The sequence below is a fragment of the Parasteatoda tepidariorum genome, chromosome 9, assembly GCF_982258835.1.
Source record: "Parasteatoda tepidariorum strain Cologne lab strain chromosome 9, Ptep-v5.0, whole genome shotgun sequence".
In the NCBI taxonomy this organism is placed as follows: domain Eukaryota; kingdom Metazoa; phylum Arthropoda; class Arachnida; order Araneae; family Theridiidae; genus Parasteatoda; species Parasteatoda tepidariorum.
In genome coordinates this window covers 24,571,853-24,599,127 of record NC_141763.1, presented here as the reverse complement: position 1 = coordinate 24,599,127, position 27,275 = coordinate 24,571,853, and the positions used below count along the sequence as shown (strand labels likewise).

At 30.0% G+C, this 27,275-nt stretch overlaps 2 protein-coding genes across 2 annotated transcripts in view; one reads left to right on the top strand and one right to left on the bottom strand.

The window, feature by feature from the left end:
* Positions 1-1,042, bottom strand: part of LOC107442789 (uncharacterized protein CG3556) — a 36,354-nt gene extending 35,312 nt beyond the window's left edge. The window contains exon 1 of the mRNA XM_087151059.1: positions 716-1,042. Within this exon, the coding sequence (XP_087007185.1) occupies positions 716-770 (55 nt within the window). The 5' untranslated portion in view covers positions 771-1,042. The remainder of the gene's footprint in view (positions 1-715) is intronic.
* A 5,551-nt stretch (positions 1,043-6,593) lies between these two features.
* Positions 6,594-27,275, top strand: part of LOC107457412 (uncharacterized protein CG3556) — a 37,564-nt gene continuing 16,882 nt past the window's right edge. The window contains exons 1-4 of the mRNA XM_087151060.1: positions 6,594-6,767; positions 9,549-9,712; positions 14,387-14,591; positions 25,525-25,644. Of these exons, the coding sequence (XP_087007186.1) occupies positions 6,713-6,767; positions 9,549-9,712; positions 14,387-14,591; positions 25,525-25,644 (544 nt within the window). The 5' untranslated portion in view covers positions 6,594-6,712. The remainder of the gene's footprint in view (positions 6,768-9,548; positions 9,713-14,386; positions 14,592-25,524; positions 25,645-27,275) is intronic.

The following is a 27,275-nucleotide window of genomic DNA, read 5'->3' as shown; positions in this document are numbered from 1 at the left end:
GTATCACTTTAATAAAGTATCACTTTATTAAAGTATCGTTTTAATAAAGTATCTCTTTAATAAAGTATCACTTTAATAAAGTATTGTTTTAATAAAGTATCTCTTTAATAAAGTATCACTTTAATAAAGTATCACTTTAATAAAGTATCACTTTAATAAAGTATCGTTTTAATAAAGTATCTCTTTAATAAAGTATCACTTTAATAAAGCATCACTTTAGCGATTAGAGTTCTGATCCTGCAACAGGAGACTTGGGGCTGCTTAAAAGTCTGAAAACAATTTCACTTCCTTAAAAAATGTAGTGTGGTTACAAATATGTGTAACTATTGATACTTGTTGATTTTCATCACGACTTCTTAAAATTTGTAACACTTGTGATAATCCTACTTGAAAATAACACAGAACAGATGTAAATGTTCTTCTTTAAATATTAATTCAATTAATCACAACTATAATATTTTTGCTTATAATTATTTCTGATTCTTATAATTAGTCTTATTATTATTTTCTATAATTCGATCTATTATTATTTTCTTATAATTAATTCCATTATATAAGCGCTATTTTTGACTCAAATTTTCATCTAGAATTCTCTCCATATGAAGGAATGTATTAGTAAAATTAAAAACTAAAAAAAATTACTGATTCTTTTTCTTTTTTGAATGAAGAATTATACTATAAATAAAAAATATTGCAATAAAACTTCGATACTCACACATTTGGCCAAATAATATTCCTAGAATGCAGAGGAAATTACTAATTCTAATCATTTCTACTTGACAGAATATAAGCAATACTCAACAAAAAAACTTTTCGAAATGAAAACTAAAATTCTTTCTATAATACACTAATATTATGAACTACAAAACTTACTGACAGTCTTTTATATATTTTTGCTGAGAAAAAATTTAAAGAAAAGATAACATCCACGAGGTCAAACTTGCCGATGGTCAACAATAATATAAGGGAAATTTCCCCTTTTCTTTAATGATATGTATCTTTTGAAGAGGATTTCAAGTGCTCAATAGTTTCAAGATGATAAACAGAACTTTTCTGTGCGATACACAAGCTTATCAATATGAATGAAATCATTGTTTAAAAACCCATGTTTCAATCAAATACGTTTATTTCATCAAATGATGTGTCATCGGCATTTCTGTTTTAAAAGTAAGTTGTGCTTTAAAAAAATTAAGAAAGTTTTTTTTATTTATTTTTATTCGGAAGCAAATTTTAATCAAGAACGAAACAGTAAAAAAAAAACTTATAACAAAATTAAACAAATATTTTAAAAGTCTTGTTTTTCAAATAGAATAAATCGGAGAAAATAATTTTATTCTTGTTAGAACTAGAACGAAAAATGTGACATTGGGGAGGATTTTAGATGGTGGTAGAAAATTAATACGAAACTGATGCATCCTGCATTTTTCTCTTTAGGTCTGATAAAAATATAATTATCTGATTGAAATCTTCAAAATCAACTCGCTTTAAAAATTGAAATTATTAAATAGCAATTAACTGTCAACATGTTACAAAATTAGGCACCCATTTTCAAGAATCGTGAACAAGAAGAAATCAAAAGTGATTTGAAATATAAAAAAAAATCTTGCGTACAAAAAATCGAAAAAATAAAGGTGAGAAACAAATTTAGAAGAAATACATTTTCTCACCTTTATTTTTCGTGGGCAACAATACGTTTTTTTTATAATTTCAAATCACTTTTGTTTCTTCGCAATCACGCCTAGCACGTCTGGAAAATGGGCACTTATGTTTGACGCGCTTGAAACACGTCGACAGTTATATTTGCTATACATATATATTTTTGAAGGCAATGAAGTTTTTAATTAACATGCCACGTTTTACATGGCTTGCCCACCTGGCCACGATAAATAACAACAAACTAAATTTGCAAATATTAGACGGATTTTTCTATTTTTTTAGAAGGTTTATCATGACATATCAGATAAACGTGGTGAATTATATAAGCCTAAGAATTATATAAAAATAGTGGTGGATAAAAATCTACTAAATTGAATTTATTAAACAAAGAATTACAATAATTAAGTAAATTTTCTGCAATTCCATAAAAGACTGTAAATTTTATAGTTCCATATCATGTCGTTGTCAGCCAGCTGCTTTTCGCGGCCTATGTGAAAGGTCAGTGTCAGCAAGCGGTGGCAGACGCAGCCTAAATGTAATTTCAGTGTCAGCCACGGGTGGTTAACGCAGCCTAAATGTAATTTCAGTGTCAGCCACCGGTGGTTGACGCGGTTTAAATGTAATTTCAGTGTCAGCCACCGGTGGCTGACGCGGCCGAAATGGGAAGTCCAGTGTCAGCCACCGATGACTCACGTGGCGCTCACCGTGTTAAGTAATTTCTCACTACTTCAGTTTCTCGAGATTGTTTACTGAATTTAAAATTATTTTTTTTTCTTTATTCTGCTCAAGAAAAAGTTCTCTATGAAATTTTACTTTATTAAATTACTATTATCTTCAGTTTTATGTGTATTTGTTTACGTTAAAAAATGGTCAATATTACAATTGGCAATAAAATGGCTATACATTATGCATGTACCGTTAAGAAAAAAATTGTAACTTGAGTTGGCATCAAGCACAGAACTTAAGGTGAAATTTGAGGGCTCTAGTTAGTCAGAAAGTGGTCAAAGTTTTGATTAAGAATAAACTACATAGGGTGTTTTGAATAATACCACTTGTACTGATTGTAGCTGACTTGTAGCTCCAATTCTACCTTGAACACTGTAACAAAGCGAAGAATTTAGATAACGATAAATTGCTTTTGGTGCTAAATTCTATTTGTAATGATTAGGAAGCGCTTCTATACAAAAGTACAAACTCCAAATAAAATTTTCACTCTAAAGTTGTTGAAAAAAGTTTTTATATTGACAATAAGTTATTTTTGTTGAATTTCTGATGAACATTTTTCGAACAGTAATCTGGTATAGATTAAAATCTGGTGAAACATAAAGAAATATGTGTGCTTATATCTCAAATATATGTCACAAATATGCGAACTTGCTCCGCTTTCTGAAATAAATGTTTAGTGATAGTGAACTTTGATAAATTTAGTTATTTTAAATAACTTTTCCGCCACTGTATATCAAAAGTTTAAAATATAATATGAAATGCAACTTTGTGGTAGTTATCTTTCCTCCATTCATTTCGGGCAATATTCCTCTCTGTGCACCTGCGAAGTTGGAAGAAATAATTAATTCTATTTGAATTCATTATGTTATTCTCCCAATTATTATGTTATACTACCAATTTAAATAAGAAATTAAAATTATAAATAGTGATGTGCGAAAAACGAACGAATCGATATTTCAATCAACTCTTTTTTGTGAATCGATTCATCAAGTTCGTTTTTGAAAAAGAATCGATTCCTTTTTTTTGACAATATTTTGTACTCTACACTTTATAAGCTTATTCAGAGTTAGTACTTATACTTACTAAACATCCGCATATGCATTTGATACAGCATTTCGTTTATACAATTGGAGCTTGATAAAATCCTATCTCAGTCGAATAGACACAGGTCCATTCTCACTCGAGTATCATGTGAATGACAATCTGATTGGTTGAAAATATTTACATGCGAACAACTAGCCAATAAGGTACTCGTATGTGTGAGAGTTTTCGCAAGCGGAAAAATCGCATCCAATGAGAATGACCCCGATGTCAACATTAGCGCACAACCGGTTTCCGGAGGTGATTAATAAAATGGACTCACTTGAAGGATGAAGGGAATTGAAAATGCTATTAATGCAATGCGTACTGTATGCATCACTCTCTCTTTTTTTCTTTTCATCTACGAAATTAATAAATTCTATTGATAAACAACAATTTAAAAATGGCAACAACAACTGAAAAGCTGTCTTCTCCAGTTTCGGTTCTTCCTTTCAAATAAAAAAGATATTAATGCTGTAAAGCTCAGATATTACTTTTCAGTCCTTTAATATTAAAGAGCGAATTTTTTCATTTATATGGTTAATTTTCGATTTATAAATTTCAGTAAATATGAAGTAAAGCAGAGTTTTATGTTATCGTTTATTCTATGCCAAGGAGCGAGAGCCATAGAAAATGAAACCGTTGCGCTGATTGGGTAATGAACTTACGTATGAATGCAAATCTCTTATTGGTTAAAAATGAGCCGAATGCGAGAAAAAGAATCAAGAGTCGAATAAACGACTCAATGAACTGTTTGCCTATCTCTTAGCATTAAAAGAATCATAAAGCCAAATGAATCGATTCTTTTGAACTGTTTCCTATCCCTTAACATTGAAATCGGCTCAAAGAGTTGAATTGAACTTCTAAACGATTCATTTGAGTCGTTTCGTATCTCTTAACATTGATATCGGCTCAAAGAGTTGATTTGGATTTCCAATCAGTTCTTTTGAGTCGTTTTCCTATACTTTAACATTGCATTCGATTCACTGAACTGTGTTAATGATTCATTTGAGCGGTTTTATATCTTTTGAACTGTTTTGAGAAACGAATCGATTCTTTTCGCTATTATCTTTTTTTCTAAAATTAAAAGATGCCTTCAGAGGGATGGGGGTTATGAAAAGGGGCAAGTAATTAAAAATTTTCAGAAAAAAGGACAGGTTTTTTTTTTTTTTAAGAAAAGATAATAAAAAAAAATATTTATTTTTTTAATGATTGAAAAACTGTTTATTGAGAAAAATGTGAGTATTTAGAGTAAATATTATTTTACTGCTGGGGGGAGGGGTATTTTTAATTATTTTATTTATTTATTATTTTTTTCCCCTTTTCTTTTTTTTTGTTAGGAATACTTTTAGACAAACTTATTGAATATCAATTCATATCCTCTCACTTTTTCAAGTTTTAATTTTTTAAGTTTCAAAACGCAATTTAACAATTTTTTTATTTTGTTTCACGTTATACAATTTGAATTTTTTTCATTATTATAAGTGAATTTACCGTTTTATTTTTTTACGAATATCTTTATTATTCATTATTGGTCTTTATATTAACAATTTTTTTTAAAAAACTAATTATTTTTTAATAAAATTGACGAATCAAACAAATATTTAAAAAAAATAAAAAAATTAAAATTCTAAAAAAATTATTAGCATTGCCTAGATTAGCAGTTCCTTAATGGTGTTTCGCGGAACCCTTGGGTTCCGTTTAGAATTACAGGGGTTCCACTAGTTAGTACTTTTTATAGCCACATTCAACTAGACCACCCAAGTGGAACATTCTGCTTTTGAACCCTAGAGCCCAAGATCTAGATTAATGGTTCCCAATTGGTGTTCCGGGGATCCCTATGGTTCCGTGGAAAAGTTACAGCGGTTACACGAGATAGTACTTTTATAGCCACCCAAGTAGAACATTCAACTTTTGCCCCCTAGAGTATAGGATCTAAAAGAGTGGTTCCCAAATGGTGTTCCATAGAACCCTAGAGTTCCGCCAAGAATCGCAAGGGTTTCGCTAATTGGTACTTTTTTCAGCCACATTCGGCTGACCACTTAACTGGAATATTCTGCTTCTGCACCCTAGAGCCTAAGCTTCTGCACCCTAGAGCCTAAGGCCCCAATTGGTGTTCCGTAAAGCCCTATGGTTCCGTGGAAAGGTTACAGCGGCTACACGAGATAATACTTTTATCAGGTGTACCGCCGAAAGAACGTTAATTATTTAGAGTTCCATGGCAGAAAAATATTGAGAACCCCTGACCTAGATCAACTAATTCAAATACTAAAACAGTCTAAACTAATTTGTACGACCACCTTTTATAAAGACTCTTCCATTATAACGACCATTAAAAAAAGAATCAAAGAATCGATTCATATAACCGTTCATTTTAGTGAATTGATTCTAAAGAATCGATTCATTTAAATGAATCGATTGGCACATCACTAATTATAAAACAATTTTATTGACGGGATTGTTTTATTTTACAAATGCATACCTGCCAACTTTCGCTCATTCCGAGAATGGATTTTCAGAGTGGTTGTAAAACTATATATTTATATTTTGATCCCGTTGAAATTCGCTTGCGCAGTGATTATTATGCTTTTATATATTTATTGTAATTATTTATATGTAGTGGTGGTCAAACTCATTTATAATTATCATTATAATTCAAAAAGTTAATTGGAATAACCTGAGTATTGCTACCACTTTAAATATGAAAATAAAATCTTCCGGAAGAGTTGGCAGGTATGCAAATGTTATAATGAATAATATATTATTAATTGAAAAAACAGGCTTGTAGTGCATGAAATTACATGAACGACTAATTTTCATTTCATAATTAAAAGTTTTTATCAGTCGTACTTATTATTTTTCTTTAAGCTACAAACTTTTTTGTATAAATGATAAGCAATAATTTATTATGAAAAGTTGTTGAAATTTCAGAAGCAATAGCAATCAATTCATTTATTTTTAATTAGTCGTGCCTCGTACGTCGTTGATTTATTTATTGTATTAGTCTTTCAAAACAATTAAAAATGTTTCATCTGATAGACTTTTGACTATATCTTTTGATCTCGAATTCCTATTGGTTCCTTACTTCACACTATCAATTGTAAATATGCTATCTGAACGGTAATTAATCGAAATACTGATTGTCCAACTAATTAACAGTGTCCCAACTCCACGGATATTTAAGTAAAATCGACAGCTACGAAAGAGAATTTTGAATTCGAGTTCAAAGATTTTCATTTTTATACCGAAAATGATTCAATTGAATTTATCTTTCATCGTTTTAGGGTTTTTATTTTGCCAAATAGGTAAGTACGTTTTGAGTATAATGTATAGTTAATATTTTAACAAACTTAATTACTATTAAAATTAACTATTTTCCTAACTTAATTATCAGTCCTAAATTTCATAAAATTAATATAAAATTTAGAACAATCTCATGTGAGTCTAATACTTATCTAACTAAACCTGGCACCATTTTACCGAACTACTTAAGTTAAATTATTAACAATATTATTAAGGAAGATTTTTCTTGGATTATCACTAAAAATATATATTGCTGTGATAATATATTATATTGCACTTCAAGATGTGGCTTGGTACGAGTAGAGCCTAACTTATAAGCAAAATATTTTTCTGACGTCACAATGACAGTGGAAAAGGTTAACCATTTTTGCTCAGTATTTGAAGAACCTCTGCTGAGGAAGAATGTTTGCCAGTATCAATGGACGTAAAGAGTCACGGGTTTGTTTAAGACAAAAATAGACATGATATCGGAAATCAAGGAACCACCTTATTATATATGATACAAGATAAATTTAATAAAAAATCTCATTTCAAAAATAAAATTTATAATAATTTGTTTAATGCTGATTTTAAAATTTCATTTTAAATAATTGCAGTATAATTAAAAATAATATTAATATAACTCATAAAAATAATAATTGAATAAATAATATTTATAGAATTAGTAATTATAATAAAAATAATAATATAATTTCTCAGAACTATAAAGAAATTAATATTTTATTTCCCCATAAAAAAATTTTAAAAATAAAATATTGAATTTTTCTTTAGATATTTTAAATATCTTACATCTATATTTGATGTTAAAAATATTCACTCTGTGCTGGTATAATGTTTTTATCGATAAAGTAATAAGGCTAGCTGGCGTAAGGTTACCTCACCCAAGGTTGTGACACTGACAACAAATTTTTTTATTTTCTTTTGCCATTTACAGTAAAGTTTTAATTAGAGTAGTAAAAAAAAGTTGTGCAAATACATTTTGAAAAATATTCAAACCTGTACAATTCAATTTAAACGTGATACAATGGAGCATCGTTTATATGACGATCACTTATACGACGTTTACATTTATACGACGTTTTAGTGTGGTCCCAAATCATTCCTATTCATTTTAATGTAAAAATATATCGTTTATACGATGCACAGAATCGGTTATACGTCGGTTTTTAGATTTTGTTCACGTTTATTTAATTTTTTAATTTTTCTTGTGTATTTTTTAAAAAAGGGCGGAATTTGCAGACTTGAATGATACAAAAAAGGGTGCCAACAAGAATGGTTGGATGACGACCGTAATTTTTACTAGATGACTGAAAAAACTAGACAATGTTATGAAGAGGCAAAAACGAAAAATTTTGCTATTCATCGACCAATGTCCAGCGCACCCATCGATACTAATTATTTTGGAAAATGTAAAAGCTCTCTTTTTTCCTGCAAATTGCACAAGCGCGCTTCAGCCATTAGATTTGTCCGTGATTAGAAATCTAAAATTGCATCATAGAAAGCAGTAAGTTCAACTCGCTATTCAAACCATTGTAGAGACTAATAGCAAGAAAATATAATTAAAGGTAACATACATTCAAATTGCTCACTGCAATTTTTCTTCTTTGATTATTTGTTTTGATTTGTCTAATTTAGAAAATTATGTAAATCAACACGTTAAACATTAAAATTAACTGAAAACAGAGTTAGTTTCAGGTTTAGAAGTAAAAATCGATTATACGACGTTATCGTTTATACGACGTTTTTCGGTGGTCCCTTCAGTGTCGTATAAGCGATGCTCCACTGTATTAAAAATAATTTCTAAATAGTCTCACTTAACGTAAACATAATATCAGCTAATTATTATCTTTAACAAGTCCATGTTTATCCCTTACTTAGGGATATCTAGGAGTCTTAAAATACCTATTGGCTCTACTGTTTGACATAAATCAATATCTGATAATATCTATAAATGAACTTTATTTCTTCTTATTAATCCTTGATGAGTTTTGACTATTTATAAACTAGACATGAAATGCCTCCTATGACGATCGAAATTCTGTTTTTGCTTTGAATTTCAATCTTGTCAAATCATACTTTGATGTAACTACTTTAGCCTTAAAAAGTATTCTGCAAAATAAAAATAGTTTTCTGAATTTGGTGATTTACCAGAAACTGAGCTATACTGCTGTAACAGATGATGAATAAGCTAAATAAATTCAGAGCAAAAGATCTAGCTAATAAGTATTCAGAGCAGAATCAGAAGCTATTAAAAGAATTTTTAAAAAAATTTAACTGCATTGCACTGAAAATCAATTTGACTACACACTAAAAATTTGATCATCAATAATACACTAGTGCGCAGTAATATACCAGTAGTACCCAGTAACTGGTCCAGTTTGAATATTATGGGTCAATATTAAGAAGAGATATGGGGCATGTTGTAATACAGAATATTGTCTTTGAATTTCCTCATTTTAGCACTATTATAAATATACATACATAACCTATAGGGCCATATTGTAGGCCCCCTATTCGGCCTATAATTATTTCCTCTTTAAGGGTTATATTCGATTAGGATTTTGAACCAGTTAAAAAAATATTCAAGAAATTCATCAAAAGAGAATTACTTGGGAAAAAAAACTATGTAGTTAAAAAATAGTCAACAGTACCAGTAAATTAAACCAAAAATTAGAAATTTTTGTAGTACATATTTTAAAACAAATATATCCTGAAGGAAAAATAATATTATAAAAATGAAATTTATAAAAAAGTATATTTCTTATATTTCTTTTGTTTTATAGCTTCTGTTAAATCGTGTGTAAAAGAGACAAGAAGATCTGGAGAAATTACTATCGAAGCAAAAACGATATTGGATTCTCTAGACATACAAGAGTGCATAGATATACATATACCACCGAATCAATTCATACGCCTCAATATTCAAGAGCTCACGCTTTATTTCACGGTAATGTATTTTAAGGATTTCTTTGAGCTATTGTCATAACACTTTACAGAATAAAAATCTATCCTACCATTCAAAAGCTTTAATGATGTTCCTTTTTTTGCAAGTTGAACAAAATTATAGAAACATTTCTAAACTAAATCTTTGTAATCAATCTTTCATTTAGTAATAAATGTTGGAAAATTTTACTAGATAAATTTAACCCTACTACCCTTTGATGTAACAGTCACCATTCAAAGTTTTTATAATTTACAATTAATAACCACTTTATTTTAGGAATTTTAAAAATTATTGAGCTTTGCATTTTAAACGTGTTCACATATTAAACAAGAATTTAAAATACTCCGAGTCCAAAGGGTAAAAACATCATGCGTAAAGCCTTTTGAAATGTCACCTCCCTTAGGAAAATTTGCCATAGAGGAGCCTATGGTAATCTATGGCAACCTATGGCTACCATAGAAATTTGTATGGCAAGATACCATACGCCTATGTTTACCATAGAGATTAGTATGGCAAAACCCCATAAGCCTATGGCTACCATAGAAATTTGTATGGCAAGATACCATAGCCCAATGGTAACCATAGAGACCTGTATGGCATTTATATGGTACGTCACCATTCTCCTATGGCAACCATAGAAATTTGTATGGCAGTATACCATAGGGCAATGGTAACCATAAACATTTCTATGGCAGTATACCATACGCCAATGGAAACCATAAGGATTAGTATGGCACATCACCATTGGCCTATGGCAACCATAGAAATTTGTATGGCAGTATACCATAGGCCAATGGTAGCCATCAAGATTTGTATGGCAGTATACCATAGGGAAAAGCTGATCTAGATCCCCACCAACGAAACAACAACTCCTATGGAGTCCTCGAAAACATCTTCTAAAAGAAATAAATATCCATTTTTTTCACCTCGAAGTTAATTAAATTCAACTTGTAATCCCACAAGGCATTCCAGGTGAGTCTTTTCCTGCCTCCAGGTGGCTAATTTTCTCATTTTTGAGTGTTTGAAGTTCGATGTTCCATTGATTTAGGCTTAGAGTATCAGACCGCCATATTAACGTGTCATCCAATACAAGTGGAATCTTTCGCTAACTTTGGCTACTTTAAAATTTTTTCGATCTCATTCTCGGTCAAAAACATTTTGTTGCAAACGTCTATGTGATTATCTATCTGAATTTATTAAGTTTCTAATTTCCGGTGTTCTGGTACTTTTATTATTTGTATCTTTTCAAAATATGTCGCGATTGGGTATAAGTTTTCGCTATGTTAAATTTTGCCGTTTGTTAACGCTGACTTTGTACACTTTATAAAGGGATGAAAATATAAGAAAGATAATTGGTTTGCAAAAGCATGAATAAAAGTAAAAATATTGAAAAAATAACGGGCTGGCAAAAGCATAAATAAAATAAAATATGCATATAAAGAGATAAATTTAAAAAAATAAAAGCAGACGATAAAATTAGAACACCAGTTGATTTTTTAGAATTAGTTTTGTGTGGAATTTAGGTTCTCATATATCCCGTTACGGGCACTTTATCTAGTTTGTTTTATAATATTTTATCTATCCCGCTACGGGTGAGTTTCCTTATATCCCGTTACGGGTACTTTATATTTGTTACTGTATGTGTTGTGGTGTGAAATAAACGTTTCCTAATATAGCTTGATACGTTACAACTTTAATTAATATCTTGCAGTTTATATTTTTATCTAAAATTTTTATATTTCTTTTTCCCAACTGTTTCTGATTAAACGACATCTTGCTTTTTATTTTATCCCCTCCCTCTGATTTTATATAAATTTTTAAAGTCACATCACTTTTCCATTATTAATGGTGTTCTATTCCCCATAGCAATTTGTAAACAATCTCATGATGAAAAACGCAGTTAAGTGCTTATCATTAAGCCAGATCCATCATTTCTTTAATAATTAAAATTTTTTAATTCTTTTAACTTCTTCGGTGACAATTTCATTTTATTGCTGTCATATATCAATATCAAAGTCAGTGTTTACATTCTCATTAGTTTTTGATTTTAATTCCACTTGGGTTCTTGCAACGCTTTTTTACATTATCTTACATATGTTAGGGCTTTATATTTCTATTTGGTGTTTAATTTTTGCTTGCCATTAAATTCTTTATTTATCATGTCTCTGTGTTTTACTATCTTACAACTAATATTTCTTAAGTATCCACATAAATTTGTACAATGTTCTGTTGCATATTTATACATAACTTGGGGTCATCACTTAACTAGATTTGCTGGATTACTGTTTGACAATTTTTTTGCTTCAATATTATCAACGGGACAGTCCCTGGCCAAATCATTTGTTGCTGTTACTAAAAATGCTTTTTAACAATTTAATCTTTCCTTAAGCTTACAACTTTTTCGTCATAGCGATTCCCAATACCTAATTAATTTTTATTTACTATCCCGACCAAGTGTCAATTTGTCAATAGCAATTACTAATTTTACCTATTTTAATCATGTCTTAAACAAGTTTTGTATTTACCAATGTTTCTATACTGCGTTCTCTTTTCTAACTGTGCTTAACGCAACTCAACATAAATTTTTTGAGTTTTATGTCCCTCTCTAATAGGGGATAAACTAATTTAACCTGTTTTCTATTCTTAGCTTTTCATAGCCTAATACCATCTTTTTTACAGATAAAATTTTGTTCACTTGCCACCACTGGTTGCACAGTTACATATTCGGCTTTTGTCCCGTTTGATCTATTTTAAACTAATTTCGCTTCGACTACCGGCCCCACTCTTTATCTTTTGAGTTTTCATAGTATTTTATTGTTTTAGTAGTCTGTTTAATTTTTAGCTTAGTATCACATATCACAATTTAAAAAATTTTCATACTCGCTCCGACCATCGGGCCATTATTTTACTTCGCTTTCTCTTAGGTTCCTCTAATATCTAACGCTTATCTAACTAATTATGATACCAATCAATCAAATTAGCACTTTTTATATTCGCTCCGACCTCCGGACCCACGTTCTACTTTCTTGTTTTTTACAGTTTCAACAAATATTGGTTGCCTGTACTCAATATATTTTGTTCCTAATCAACATAACCAATATTTTCCCCACTCGCTCGGACCACCGGACCCATTTTCTAACGGTTAGTACTAACTGTTTGAAATTTATTTGAATAAGAACATCATAACAAAAATGATTCTGCAAGTAAAACAGGAGAAGGTTATCAAATAAATTTTAAAAACAGCTTTCTGGATATATATTTATAATACAATTATTAAGTTTTGCATTTTGAATATCCATTGCGAAAGATTCTTGTAAGTAATTATTTTTTGACGTATGGTAAAATATCAACGAGAAATATTGCCATAGCTGTATGGCAAAGGTGTACCTTAACCTATGGAAAAATATTTCTTCATAAACTGTAGCACATCTTAGTTTATGGCAAAAATTTGCCATATAAGAAAATGCCATAGGATATCCCTATGGGGTTTTGCCTATGGCAAAATTTTGCCATATAAAAATATGCCATAGGATACTCCTATGGGGTTTTGCCTATGGCAAAGTTTTTTCATACGTGTATGGCAAAATTTTGCCATACAAATAAATGCCATAGAATATTCTTATGGGGTTTTGCCTATGGCAGAATTTTGCCATATAAAAAAATGCCATAAGATATTCCTATGGGGTTTTGCCTATGGCAAAAATTTGCCATACACTTTTGCCATACATGTTTGGAAAATTTTGCCATACGTATATGGCAAAAGTGTATGGCAAAACTTTTGCCATAGGCAAAACCCCATAGGAATATCCTATGGCATTTTTTTATGGCAAACCTATGGCAAATTTTCCTAAGGGCTTACCCATACAAAATAAGGAGAGTAAGTTTAATTTCTTCCAGCCTTAACACCAGCATTTTAAATATCATTCTATAGGATTGCAATAGTTATGCTAGAATTACTTTTTAAAATAAGTGGTATAGAAAAAGAAAAAAAAAGCTTTTAATTTCTTACCCTTATTTTGGTTGATGCAGCTTTTGCATCGGTAAAAATGCCTTAAATGCTTTTAGCATATTTTTCTAATTGAGCAAATAGTTTTGCCATGTAAAATCTTCTAAAACATTTGCGTGGTAAGATTGTTTACAGATAGTTAGCATAAAAGTGTTTCTTATAATTTTTCGGGTATTGTAAAGTATAAAATTCTTTGTATTATTTTAAAGAATGTAATTTTATATTGAAAAATACAAAATTTGATGAGTTCCTGAAATCGAATAGCTCCTGAGAAATTGAATTTTAAGTATCTGATGTTTTTGAAATTCCTTTTCAAATCTAAATAGGTATGTTTATTCAGAGAAAGTACGTTTGTGTGTCTGATTTGGTAATTTAAATATCGTCTGCACTTATAAATTAACATATTTGAGTCTAACCTCTAATGCCATTACGATTGAGTCCTAGAATACAAAAAAATCCGAACACTAGATGAAAAGTTATTCCGGGCGGTCTGCTTTTTTGCGCATTGTTCTTTTTAAAATGAAACTATTCTTTCAATTTTTAATAAAAAAATATTAGCTTTGTTAAAATTGACATAACATATCCCATTAGACAATACCTCCTCCACTCACCTCTTGATTTATGTTTTCGAATTTATTTTAACAAACTTGTTATTCATATTTCTTTTTCAGGAGTGCGAAGACAACAAACTTGAAATCATCATCAAACAATCAGCGGATACTTATTCGTTCTGTCAGAATGATAAAATCAACAATTCAATAACTGCTGTAACTGACGTCCAGGTTAATTTTATTGCTCAAAATATTTTTGAATATGATATGTACGGTGATCCAGTATATAATTTAGGACCAAACTTCAAGCTGAATTTTGAAATTAGTAAGTTGTACTTTCTAATCGAATATTAAAATATAAACTTCAAAAATTAGTTTAAATTACACAATTGTGTTGATACTGCTTAAATATGAAAAATTCTTTACATTAAAAATATTTCTTTTAGTTCCTTTTAAGCTGTCGTTTCATCCCTTGGGTACGGTTTTCATCTCCCCCCCCCCTCAACTCAAAGCCCCTTATGATTCCTAAGTGCTTTCCCGGTAAACTAGCTTCGCGCGATTTATCACCAATGGTTTATTGCCAATGAAATATATATCGATAGAGGATGATCATCCTCATATTTGAGAGGTTCGCTAGCAATCTTTTCTACAATTTTTAGCAGAGTTGGCCAAAAATGTAATCGATTACATTTTTCGATTATAGTAATCAATTACTTGTAATCATGATTACAATTTAACATAATTTTGATTACAGCTGTAATCGTGATTACAACAAACAATTACAGTAATCAATTACTTGTAATCGTGATTGCAATTTTGATTACAGCTGCAATCATGAATACAGTAATCAATTACTTGTAATCGTGATTACAACTTTCAAAAATGTTGATTACAGATGTAATCATGATTACAATATTGGTTTCAGTAATCAATTACTTGTAATTTTGATTACAGCCGTAATCAAAATTTTGATTACTTGCAAGTAATCACAATAAAAACGATTACGAGTAATTATGAATACAAGTAATCAAAATATATGATTACATGTAATCATGATTACATGTAATTTGATTACATGTAATTGTGATTACTTGTAATCAAACTATACGATTACAAGTTATTACGATTGTATACTATATGCAAATTCATTATGTAAGTATGTATGGGTTTACATATTTTTATGTACATACAATGTACGCACGCATGAAACTACAATTTGCGATTCCTATATATATATATATATATATATATATATATATATATATATATATATATATGCAATGTATGCACAAATGTTGCTTGTACGTACAATATACATAGTTATATTGTAATATACTTATACAATACGTATATGCTTAGTATATATAGTTATGCATTTATGATACATGTACGCATGTATGTTAGTTTGTACGAAAATGTAATGTTCTGTAACTTTGTATACATAGACAATATATGTATGAACGTATGTGAAAATAATGTTTATACGTTTGCATGATTTTATGTACTTAAGTACATATATTGTATAATTTTACGATAATAGCACGTATATACAATGCACGTATGTATATAAATTGTACGTATTTACGTGCAATATGTAAGAATGTTGTTTAAAGGTTCAATATATGCACATTGTTACGCAAATAAAATGCATACATGTATGCACGTACATTTATATGTACATAGATATATGGTATATATACGCAGCGTATGTACCTATGTACAACGTACGTATCTACTTGTATAACTACATACTTTGTTAGCACTTATGCGCATGTAATGTATGTATGTACAAAAAAAATAGTTATATGCACAATGTACGTATGTACATACAACGTATACATATACATAATTACAAGTAATGTATAAATTCATGCGTGCATTTAAATATATGTAATTACATTATACGCATACTTTGTACATACATTAAAAAAATTTATATAAGTAAAGTTAATAAAGTTTGTTTTAAAATTTATTCTAAGGCATATAAAACTCGTCCTCATATTTTTTAGAAAACAAACGATAATCTTATTTTAAATTTCTAAATATTATATCCACACATAAATTTTACCGTTTCTTTTGCTATGATGACCATGTATTATGGTAAAAAAAAAATAAATCTGTATTGTTAAAAGTTTCATGAAAATATCTGAAATAATTTTTTATTCTAAGAATTTTAAAATGATATAGAACAATTAAACCATAAAACTAAATTTAAATATCGTTTGATCTTGTCATTTAACTTGCTTGAGTCATTATATATACAGTACACATGGATATGCATGCATGGATCATACGTGCATTGTACAAGTGTGGATACATTTATTGGACATAAATACATAGCACATATGCATAGATTGGGATAGCATGCATGTACACATGTAAAACTTGCACGAAAGAATTATGTCCAATATATTTATGCACATATGTACAGTATATGTAAACACATATGAACATTATACATTCCATGCATCATATGTACATTATATGAATGTACATCTGTACACTATATGTATGTACATCTGTACAATACATGCATCTCAAATGTGTGTATGTACATACGTTATGCTTGTCGAATGTATGTAAGTACATCTGCACAATATATGCATGTCGAATGTATGTATGAATATATGCAAAATATAAATACGCCCAATGTACGTACAATCGTACACAAATGTATTCTGCATATTTGGATACATACATTAAAAATGAACATATTGTGTATATGTACATCAATACATTGGACATGCATATCATGTACATGTATACATACATATATTGTATATACTACATATATACCTATATCGTACATGTATACATACATATATTGTATATACTACATATATACCTATATCATATTTGTATCCATATATTATACTGTTCATAAATAAATTGTACATTCATGCATGGGACATACATTGTACAGACAATGTATGTATGTTTGTACAAACAACAAGTACTTGCATATACATGCGTGCATGAACATGGATATGCATTTTACATGCACAAATATTTGCATAAAATGCATGTGTGTAACTAAAATATCTGTACATATGCACTAGATAAAACCATTACATTTTAGTTACATTCATTTGTACGTATACAAATACGTACAAAATGTAATACATGTAAATACATACAAAATGTATCATTACAAGATACATTCTACTGTGAAATATAATCATTTATAAAAATACAATAGTCTTGTAATCGAGTATTTAAATTATATGTAATCATAATTACATGTAATCATATATTACGATTACTTTTAATCACGATTACAAGTGACCGTGATTCTAAGTAATTGATTACAATAATTGGTTATGTAATCACGATTATAGCTGTAATCAAAATTATGAATGTTTGTAATCATGATTACAAGTAATTGATTACTGTAATTAATATTGTAATCACGATTACAAGTAATTGATTACTGTAATTAGTATTGTAATCACGATTACAAGCAATTGATTACTGTAATTAGTATTCTAATCATGATTACAGTTGTAATCAAAATTTTTAATCATGATTACAAGTAGTAATCGATTACATTTTCGCTCTTCTCTGATGTAATCAAAAATTTGATTACTTGTAATCGCGATTACTTGTAATAGTGATTACAAGTAATTCATTACATAGTTGTAATTATCTGTAATCAGTTACAGTTGTAATCAATTACTGTAATCGACGGCCAACTCTGTTTTTTAGTCATGAACCATTTAACTTAGAACTGTGGAAGGTTTTTGGAAAAATGAGAGTACAAGAACTAGCAGAATTATCTTTTTAACAATCAAAAATTTATGCACATTTTTCTATAAATTTTATTTTAGAAGCAATATTGAACTTTTTAAAAATAAATGTTAGTTTCTGTAAAAAAAAGTATTTTTAAAGGAATTTCTTGTTTTCATAAACATACGTATTCTTTTTAAAGGGAAATCTTATTTTAAATAACATTATTTATTTTTTAAAAATGACTTCTCTTAATAGAAAATCTTTGTATTAAAAATATAATTTGCTTTCTAGAGTGAATTTGTATCCCAATATATATATATATATATATATATATATATATATATATATATGCAGGCACAGGATTTTGATTTTAATAAAAGCAAATTAATTTTGTTTGATCATTTTCAAATGGATGACGAGCGAAAAGTTAAGTTTACTCCATCGTGGTTCAAGTCTTACTGTTTGGGGAAATTCGAAAATGTCTCTATTTAGGGAAATCTTAGAAATTACTATTGGATTATAGGTCGCGCGATTCCCACAAAGAGAAAAGGGAAAAATTTCTTTACTTTTAATTAATGCATACTTGAGCCAAAAATAGATTTAAGGACAGGATGTGAATTTAAAAGTGTGAGAAAGCGTTTCGAATAGAATAATAAAATAAAATAAAGGGATTTACAAAAAAGAACTAACATATAAAGATTACTTGAAACTTTTTATGTTACATCCCCCCTCGCTGAAAAATTTTAACTAATACCTAAAAATTTCAAAAATTATCCATTTGCAAAACTTTCCCTATGAGAGAAGTACAATTAAAATAAAAAGAAACAAATTGTAATTTTAACAAGATATAAAGTTTTAATAAGATTAAAAAAGATTTTAACAAGATATGACTTATAAAAAAATACACATTTGTGCACATGTTAAAAATAATAACATAAAGTGTTCGAGGAAAAAAAATTTTATTAGCGCTACCAACAAACTTAAAAGTTTGATTTTTATTTTTAATAGTTTTTATGATTTAAATTTTTTTAGTCTTTTTTGAAAATCACAATAAATAAAGTTATTCCTCATACTAACACAATTTAAGTAAACTTTTCGCTTAGGATAAGAAAATCTATAAAAATTTTCTTAAAAATGTAAATATTCAAAAGCATGAAGGATAAAAAATATGAAAATACAAGTGATATGAGATAAAAAAAATACAAATTGACACTTTTTGTCAAAAAAAATTTCAATCTGAAATTTGCATTCAGGATTGTATACTTTGTTTGAAAATAAAATGTAAAAAAAATTGACACAATGGTTGTTTTTCTGAAGTTTATAACTTCAATATTTTTATTTCGATGAGAAAAAAAACGACACTGGTAAGTTTGATGTTAATCTTACCTTTTGAGGTTTCAATTCTAATTCATATTTTATTCTATATCATATTTTATCATCAGCAAAAATATCTGAAAAGTCACCTAAAATTTCCGGTTGGGAATTTTTTTCATTATCATGAATTTGCATAATTTCGCCAACATGATTTTTACAATGTTGGCCACCATTATGATATTTAGTATGAAGAATATTTGAAAATTCAAAATTATTTTCAGTTTTGCCATTTAAATCTTTACTTTTAAGTCTATTTTTTGCTTTATTTTTCTTTAAATTCACTTTGTTTACATTTTTATTTTTGTTTATTCTCATGTCCAAAATTTTCTTTTCTTTTGCAATTTCTACATTTGGTTTATTATTATTTGATTTAACATTTTTTTTTATTTATTTCTACTTTCCTTATTTTTATTCTTAGGTTTATTTTCTCTATTTGTATTTTTATTGCAATCATTAACCTGGATTTCAGGAGAAATGTGCTAAGACAAATTGCTTTTATAATCCGAAAAAGTGATCAGTTTTCTCCGATTTTGCATTACAACTCGTTTAACACAATCGATCACAAATTTAAACCCATTACATTCCTTTAAACCCAATATGGCATAAGGTGGATCAGTATTTAAAACATAAAATTCCACTGACCTAGCTATATTTCCAATTTTTAAAGTTTAATTCCAATTTCCAATTTTTGAAGTTGCAGAATACCTTTTGTTTGTTTTACATTAACAAAGTTTTTTCTTTCTTTTTGGACATTAAGTTTTTCAAAAAGCTTAGCCGGGATGATGTTTAACAGGATAGTTTTATTAGTCATAATCGGGTATTTGTCACTTTTATTGTTTTCATTTTTATTTTGTGTGTATCCGGATACTATTAATTGACAATTTTGTTGTTGGTCACTTTCTTGTTTAGACTGAGTTAGATTCTCAGCCGTAAAATATTATGTTTGTTTATACAATTTTGGCTCGAATTATAAGTATTAGTTATTCCAACTTTATCACAGTATTTATATGGCTTAGGAGGCAACTCCGGGAAAGCCTGACGAAATGACTTCTTTGTTGTTTATTTGTAAGAAATTTTTCACTTTCTTTCTGAACTCTGTGTCTAAATTGGGATTGTTGGTTAAAATTTTGCCTTGGTTGGGAAAATTTTTGTCTAGGATTATTAGGACTAACTGGTTTATTAATGAATGGCCGCCTTTGTGTCCAGCCTAGTTGTCTATACCCATTAAATTTGAATTTCGGCAGTTTTTGTTTAGTTTCAGTTTGGGGTAAAACAATGAAGGCATCATGAATTATCTTAGAAACAGTGATCTATTCTATTGGGGTTTTGGGTTCTGCTGAAACCAAAAGTGTTTTAATTTGTCGGAGCAAACCTATAGAAAAACCCTCAATTATATGGTCATTTCGACCCAACGCTACCTGTTCAGTAAAATATGAATTTAGGTCTTCAGCATGGCCAGAAAATTTTAAATTTGGAAAATCATTAAAGCCAAAAGGAGCCAATTTTGGGTTTACATCTACTAATAGTTAACTTCGTAGCCTAGCAATTTTGTGCCCAACACAAAACAAGGGAGTTCCTGGATCAAACTAGCTTTCATGAAAAACTTTTTGATGAAACTAACCCCCATTTGCGTTATATGGAGTAGAAAATCACGAAAACCTCCCACAGTAAGTCTGACGGCAAGAGAATTCTAAACCATGATCCTCTACCACTGAGAATATTTTACATTAGCACTGTGGGCAGTGCGAGCCTGGTGCGGAATTGGAATAGATTAACTACATTTAACATCACTTGCCGTGATGCTAGTTCTCGCGGCTAACTCATAGTCAATATTTACTATTATCAAGAAAATTTCTTCGGTGCATATATATATATATATATATATATATATATATATATATATTACAAGTCATTTCGCCAGGCTTTCCAGGAGTTGCCTCCTAAGCCATGTAAATACTGTGATAAACTACAAATAGTTTTAATACTGTTAACTAATATTTGGTGATTATTTAAATTGCTCTGACATAGCGATTAAAAAATTAAATATTAGAGTACGTGCAATAAACTCTTTTCTTGATCAAATGGAACAGTGAACAAGCAACTATCACACTTATATCGGATACAAACTTCAAATATCGATATCTCGGATACTTTTTAAATTAGGATGAAGTGTTTTTTACAAATTTTTTTTTATTTTTTTACAAGGAACTATTGTATTATATTATTGCATTAACATTTTTTGTCTTCGGGGGCCGTAAGAAAATTTAAAATTTTAATCTAAAATTTAAATTTATGCTATTAAAATTATTTTTTATCGTAACGGATCTGTTAAGAACATAATTTCTTTTAATCTTGCAGAAATATAACAAAATTACGAAAAATAAACTAATTTTATATACAATTTTTTTGCGATAACTATGCTGACAAAAAAAATTAGCAAATGTACGATTTTAAAGCGCATTAGATTTTATTCGGATGCTAAACAAGCAAAGAATATATTCCAAAACGATGCTTTTAATAAATATCTAGCATATTTGTTACACATAATCGGGATAAAATTGGGGGGGGGATGCATTCCACTCATCTCCACTGAATAAAGTTGGACAAAATGAAAAAGGAAAAAATAATTCCATGTAAATAAACGTGTTTTCGTTTTGGTTCTACAATAAAGAAGAGCTCATAGTGAAATACTGAGAAACCGAAGAAATGTTGTGATACAGATATGGGGAGAGCCCCTAGTCCGTACCTGTGTTGGATGAAGTAAAAGTAAATAGAAAATTGAGTTATAAAACATTTGGAAATTGATTTTAATCTGGAAATCAAGGAAGGCTTCTTGTCCGCACACCCTTCCACGCACTGTTAAAATTTTCCTTCTAAAATTACGGTAATATAATAAAAGAAATTTTTTTTCCTTTATGGTATTATATCTATTTACAAAAATATCGTTATAAAACCATGTATACAAAACTATACAGTTTTTAACCATTTACAACTAGCATTTTTTAAAAACGTAATAATTTTTTAACTAGACATAGAAGCTCGGCTTTTCTTAAGTTAATGGTCATTGGAGAGTGCCGGACACTGGGAATTCTTCACGTGTTGAACGGAATGGAGAAAATATTCTGTAGTGTCAACACTAGGACTCGAACTCCAGTTCTGATGGTCATGAGATTGACAGATGAGCCCTCTCGGCTATGATATGTGCGCAGTAGCGAAGAGCTAAGTAACTTCATTAGGTGGTTCTAGTTGGTGCGATAAAATTGTGGTTGTTTAACCGTATTAGGTGAAAGCAGTTAATAAACAGTTTTTCTAAAACTTAACAGTTTGATTACCATTTCATTTATGGTTATTTGGTTGTATTGATTAAATATGGTAAAATAGCCATGCAATCAATTGTTATTTAACCATTTCTTCCGAGAAATTTCTAACAGTGTGTCTTAGGGCCTTAATATTTGCCTTTACAGTTAGTTCAGTTTTTATTTCACAAATGCAAACACTTTTCCACCTAGTGCTCAGTAGATTGAAGACTCTATAGAAAGTCAAGATATTGACTGGATTTTTGAGACAGTCACATCGCGGTACATATCTCAATCCTAACAGAGTTGTTCTGGGGAGCGCAAGTGACAACGCCTCTTAACTCTAGGTTTACGGGGCGCGTCATTTTGACTCATTTCGAGTTTTGTAAGGAAAATTATAAAACCCGTTTGAATTTTTATTTTATCTCTTGTAATGACTTTTAACCATTGATCGAAGTAAATATATATTAAAGATTATTTTCTTCAAAAGTGTTTAAATATTGAAATTCTCTATGTGTTATACCTATCTCTACGGATATGCGTCAATTTGACGCGATCATAATTTAGACAAAATTTTGAGTAAACAAGCAATTATCACATCAATAATAAATAGGAATGTACCGACAATACTTCGATTCGTTATTCGATATTGTTATCTCAAATAAAACAAGCGATAAACAACTGTGATAGAAAGAACAAACGCAGAATGTCAATTGATGTCAGAGTGTCAGATTTTGAAAGTTTCACTTGCTTAGTTCGAGTATTGAAACATAAAATACTAGAATATTTCATAAATATATATCTTCATTTTTTTTCGTATAGTATACAATTGCATTGGTATCTAAGTGCAGAGATGCCAACTGCTCCGGACACGCCAAAGTAATTAAAAAAAATGGTAAGCATGCCCTCCAACTGCTACGGAATTTCCGTAGTTTCAGAAATCTTCTTTTTAGACGGTAGCAAAAGTAATGTCTTAATATTTAAAAAAAATTAATTTTAGCGTAACTTGTCCACTATTACTTATAAAAGTGCAGGCCGTATGGCTAGATTCTTAACCCTTTCGCGCCGACTGTCACAAATACGTGACAGCAAAAAACCGTATCAATCAGGGTAAGAAGATAAAACTGGTAATCAAAGTATTTCTTTAGCAGTTTATTTGTGGGCGGAGTTATAATTTTTTGATTTATTTAATTCACCATTACTTTGTTCAAAATAAAACTATTTAGTTATACTTTGAATTAACATTGATTATATATATGATTAAACTAACAATAATTAAAATAAAAGCAAAGTAAGTCTGTCAAATTAGTAACGACTACATTTAAGTTACCGTTTTTTATTTAATTGCAACTTGATTCTGATTTTGTACAAATGCTTTTCTGAATCACCCGTCCCCAAGGGGTTAAGTTCTGATAAAAGTTTTATGAGAGATCCATTTGCTTTAAAAATTTCTACTTTGGTTCGCTACCACTAGAACGAATTATTTTCAAAATCTTCATAAGTTGGATGGTATGGGTAAATAACACATTGTAAATTTGGAAATATACAGTGGGGAATTATATAAGTCTACGAATTATTTAGAAATAGTGGTGGATAAATATCTACTGAATTGAAATTATTAAATTAAGAATCACAATTATATTTATTCTTTCAAACGTCAAATTGACGCGTGTTCGCAGAGATAGGTATATAAGAAACTTTCGTAAACCTAGAGTTAAGTAACGGTTCCGAGCTGGAAAACAGTGATGATTTTTGTATGTGATCACTAACTGCTAAAGTCCTTAAATTATTTCCTTAGTGAAATCACACTGTGACTTTTCTAAACCAAAGATGATTTTAGGAGATCACTCACCCTTTGAATCGATTTCGTTGTTCCCTTCTGAAAAAACTGTTTCACACCTTCCATCTCCGAAAATTGTTACACAAAACCAAGTTCGTGAATAATTACTTCGCCACTATTTTTATGTTAAATATCACTTAAACCAATAGAGTAATTCTGGAGAGAATCGGCGAAATCCAAAAATTTCCTTTTGACTAACATTGTATCTGCTTTTATAGTCTTTGGAAATAAAATATGCGTCTCTAGGTTACTCGATTTTCTCTCTTCGTTACCATGGTTTCCGTAAATTTTCCTCTTGCCAGTACGTTTCTTGACATGTTGAAACCATGGTAACGGTGCCAAAACCATGGCAACGGTGATGGGAAGTGTGTGGTGAGTGGGGAAGCTGAGTAATTTTGAGACACTGGTTATATTCGCAAAGAGTAAAATATATGTCTCTAGATCTAAGCCAATGTGAAAACTTTAAAATTTAGGACTTCACATTAATATTCGGTAGAGATGCTCAAAATTTTTTTAAGAATTATTTTTATTTCCAATGAGCTGCACAATCGGTCTTGCCGATGAGCAGACCTAGTGCGTTCTCCAGAGGTGGTATCCACTCTTTCAGGACCACCACAATGGGTGAGATACCATTGGTCATGTTAATTTGGACGTCTAGTTTCTGCCACACTAGATGGCAGCACCGAGACTCTATTTGGATGCTAAAGTGCACTAGGAATTTAATTTTGCCGGAAATGCCAAGAACCAATAAGGCACTCCAGGGATCTTTTACATGCCGCATAATCATACGACATGGCCGCTGAGGATTTTCTGCATCCCGAAAATCCGGTGTCTGGGCCGGGGATCGAACCCGCAGACTTGGGCTCAGAAGGCCGACTTTTAACAATTATAATTAAATTCATTTGCAACAAAAGAAGAGTTGAGGTATCAGATTCAAGTGGGATTAAAACCTTTTGGATTTAACAATTTTTGTGAGTGCTTAAATTTAAGTAAAATAATATTTTATTATTTTTTTACAGAAGATATTGAATGCTTACGAAACAACAGTTTTCACTGTTCGAATCATTCTTGCATTCCTAAGAATGAAATATGCGACGGAGTTAAAGACTGCGAAAATGGGGCTGACGAAGTTGGATGTGGTAAGTATTTCTGAACACTTTGTGTACCATGTGCACTAAAAAAGAATAGACTATGTACACATGCATACACTTTTATAGAATTTCCAAAGTTTCAATAAATATTTTCCTCTGTATTAGCAAAGATAGTGTACTGATATTTTAAAATAATAGTATTAAAAGAACTATTATCACCAGTATAAATAAATAGAAACATATGGTATACTAGTTGTCAATTAAATTATTAATTCGTTGCATCAGTTCTGCTAAGAGTTGAAAAAATCTATTTTTATTATCAGCTATTTTCAATAAAAAAATTTTAAAAAATTCGTTGTAAAAGATTGAAGAAACAATATATTATAACTGATGATGGTGGCCGGGATAGCCTGGTCGCTAGGGAGCTGGCCCGTGTCAGAGAGTTCGTGGGTTCGAACCCCGCCGGCCGAAGACGGGTATAGTTGGTGACTAATGCACGTAAAAATTCTGTCGAGTCGCAAAGTCCTCCATGTTCCCATAACAAATCAATACCTCTGGGGGTACTGGATTGGAGATCGATTGTTCTCTGATTCAGGTCAAAATTACGATCTGGGGATGAATGGATGGGTCCGTCTTATAAACAGGTGTGACGTATGGCGTGGCAGAAGTCGGATTCTTGGCCATAGATGGCGCCCCTGCAAAACAAGAAACGCACACTCTACCCTAAATTTGCTCCGATTCACCAAGCAGGCTCGCTGGTGTGGCAAGTGGAATTAGAAACAACAACAACATCACTGATTATTATCGATCAAAAATATTGAAAATTAAATATTTGTAGTACAACTGAATTTCCAGAATTCACGAGAAATTAGAGTTTTTAAAACCTCATTAAAACAGTTGTCACCACTTTAAAAAATTTTCTCCAGACTATGCTCACCCTTCTGTAATTTTAACTTCGATTACCTACCACTGGAAACAATATTCCGCAGAAAGCTTAGATATTTGTGGGTCTTCATTTTCAAGAACGCAAACTTACTCCTCTATATATGAAAAAAAATTTTCAAGTGATAACAAAATTTATGGTTTTTAAGTGTTACTTTTACTTTCGCAAATTTGATTTAAAGCTCTTTTGCCCAACTTTGCAAATAAATAATTCAAAAGATATTCAATATCATCTGTTTTTCGATAGACCTTGTAAACTATTGGAGATGATTAACTACAATTTTACAACTGGGTACTTGCAACTCGAGAAGAAGACGATCACTGATAGACAGATACTCGACTTATGACTTAAGAGTCAGCTGATTGTTTATAATTAAGATGGCGTGTTAAATGCGTGCAAAATTTCTCCACATAACTTAGAATGTTGATTAACGGGAAATTAATTAAATACAGTGCCGTATCGCGTCTAAAAATTGTTGAACATTCTTTTTTCTCTGCTACGTTCTTAGCTTGATGTATATTATTGTAACCGTGGTATAATTTTGTTTTGTGTACCTGACTACTTAGTGTACTTAGTTTATGTTCTACGTGGCTTCGTGCTACATAATATATATGTGTTAAATAAGAAATATATGGTGAAAAAATTGAAATCTTTGTGAAAGAACATAAAATATATGACTTGAGAGATTTGATCCTTGTCGGGCTTGGCTTACTCGAAATAAAATGGAGAGAACAGA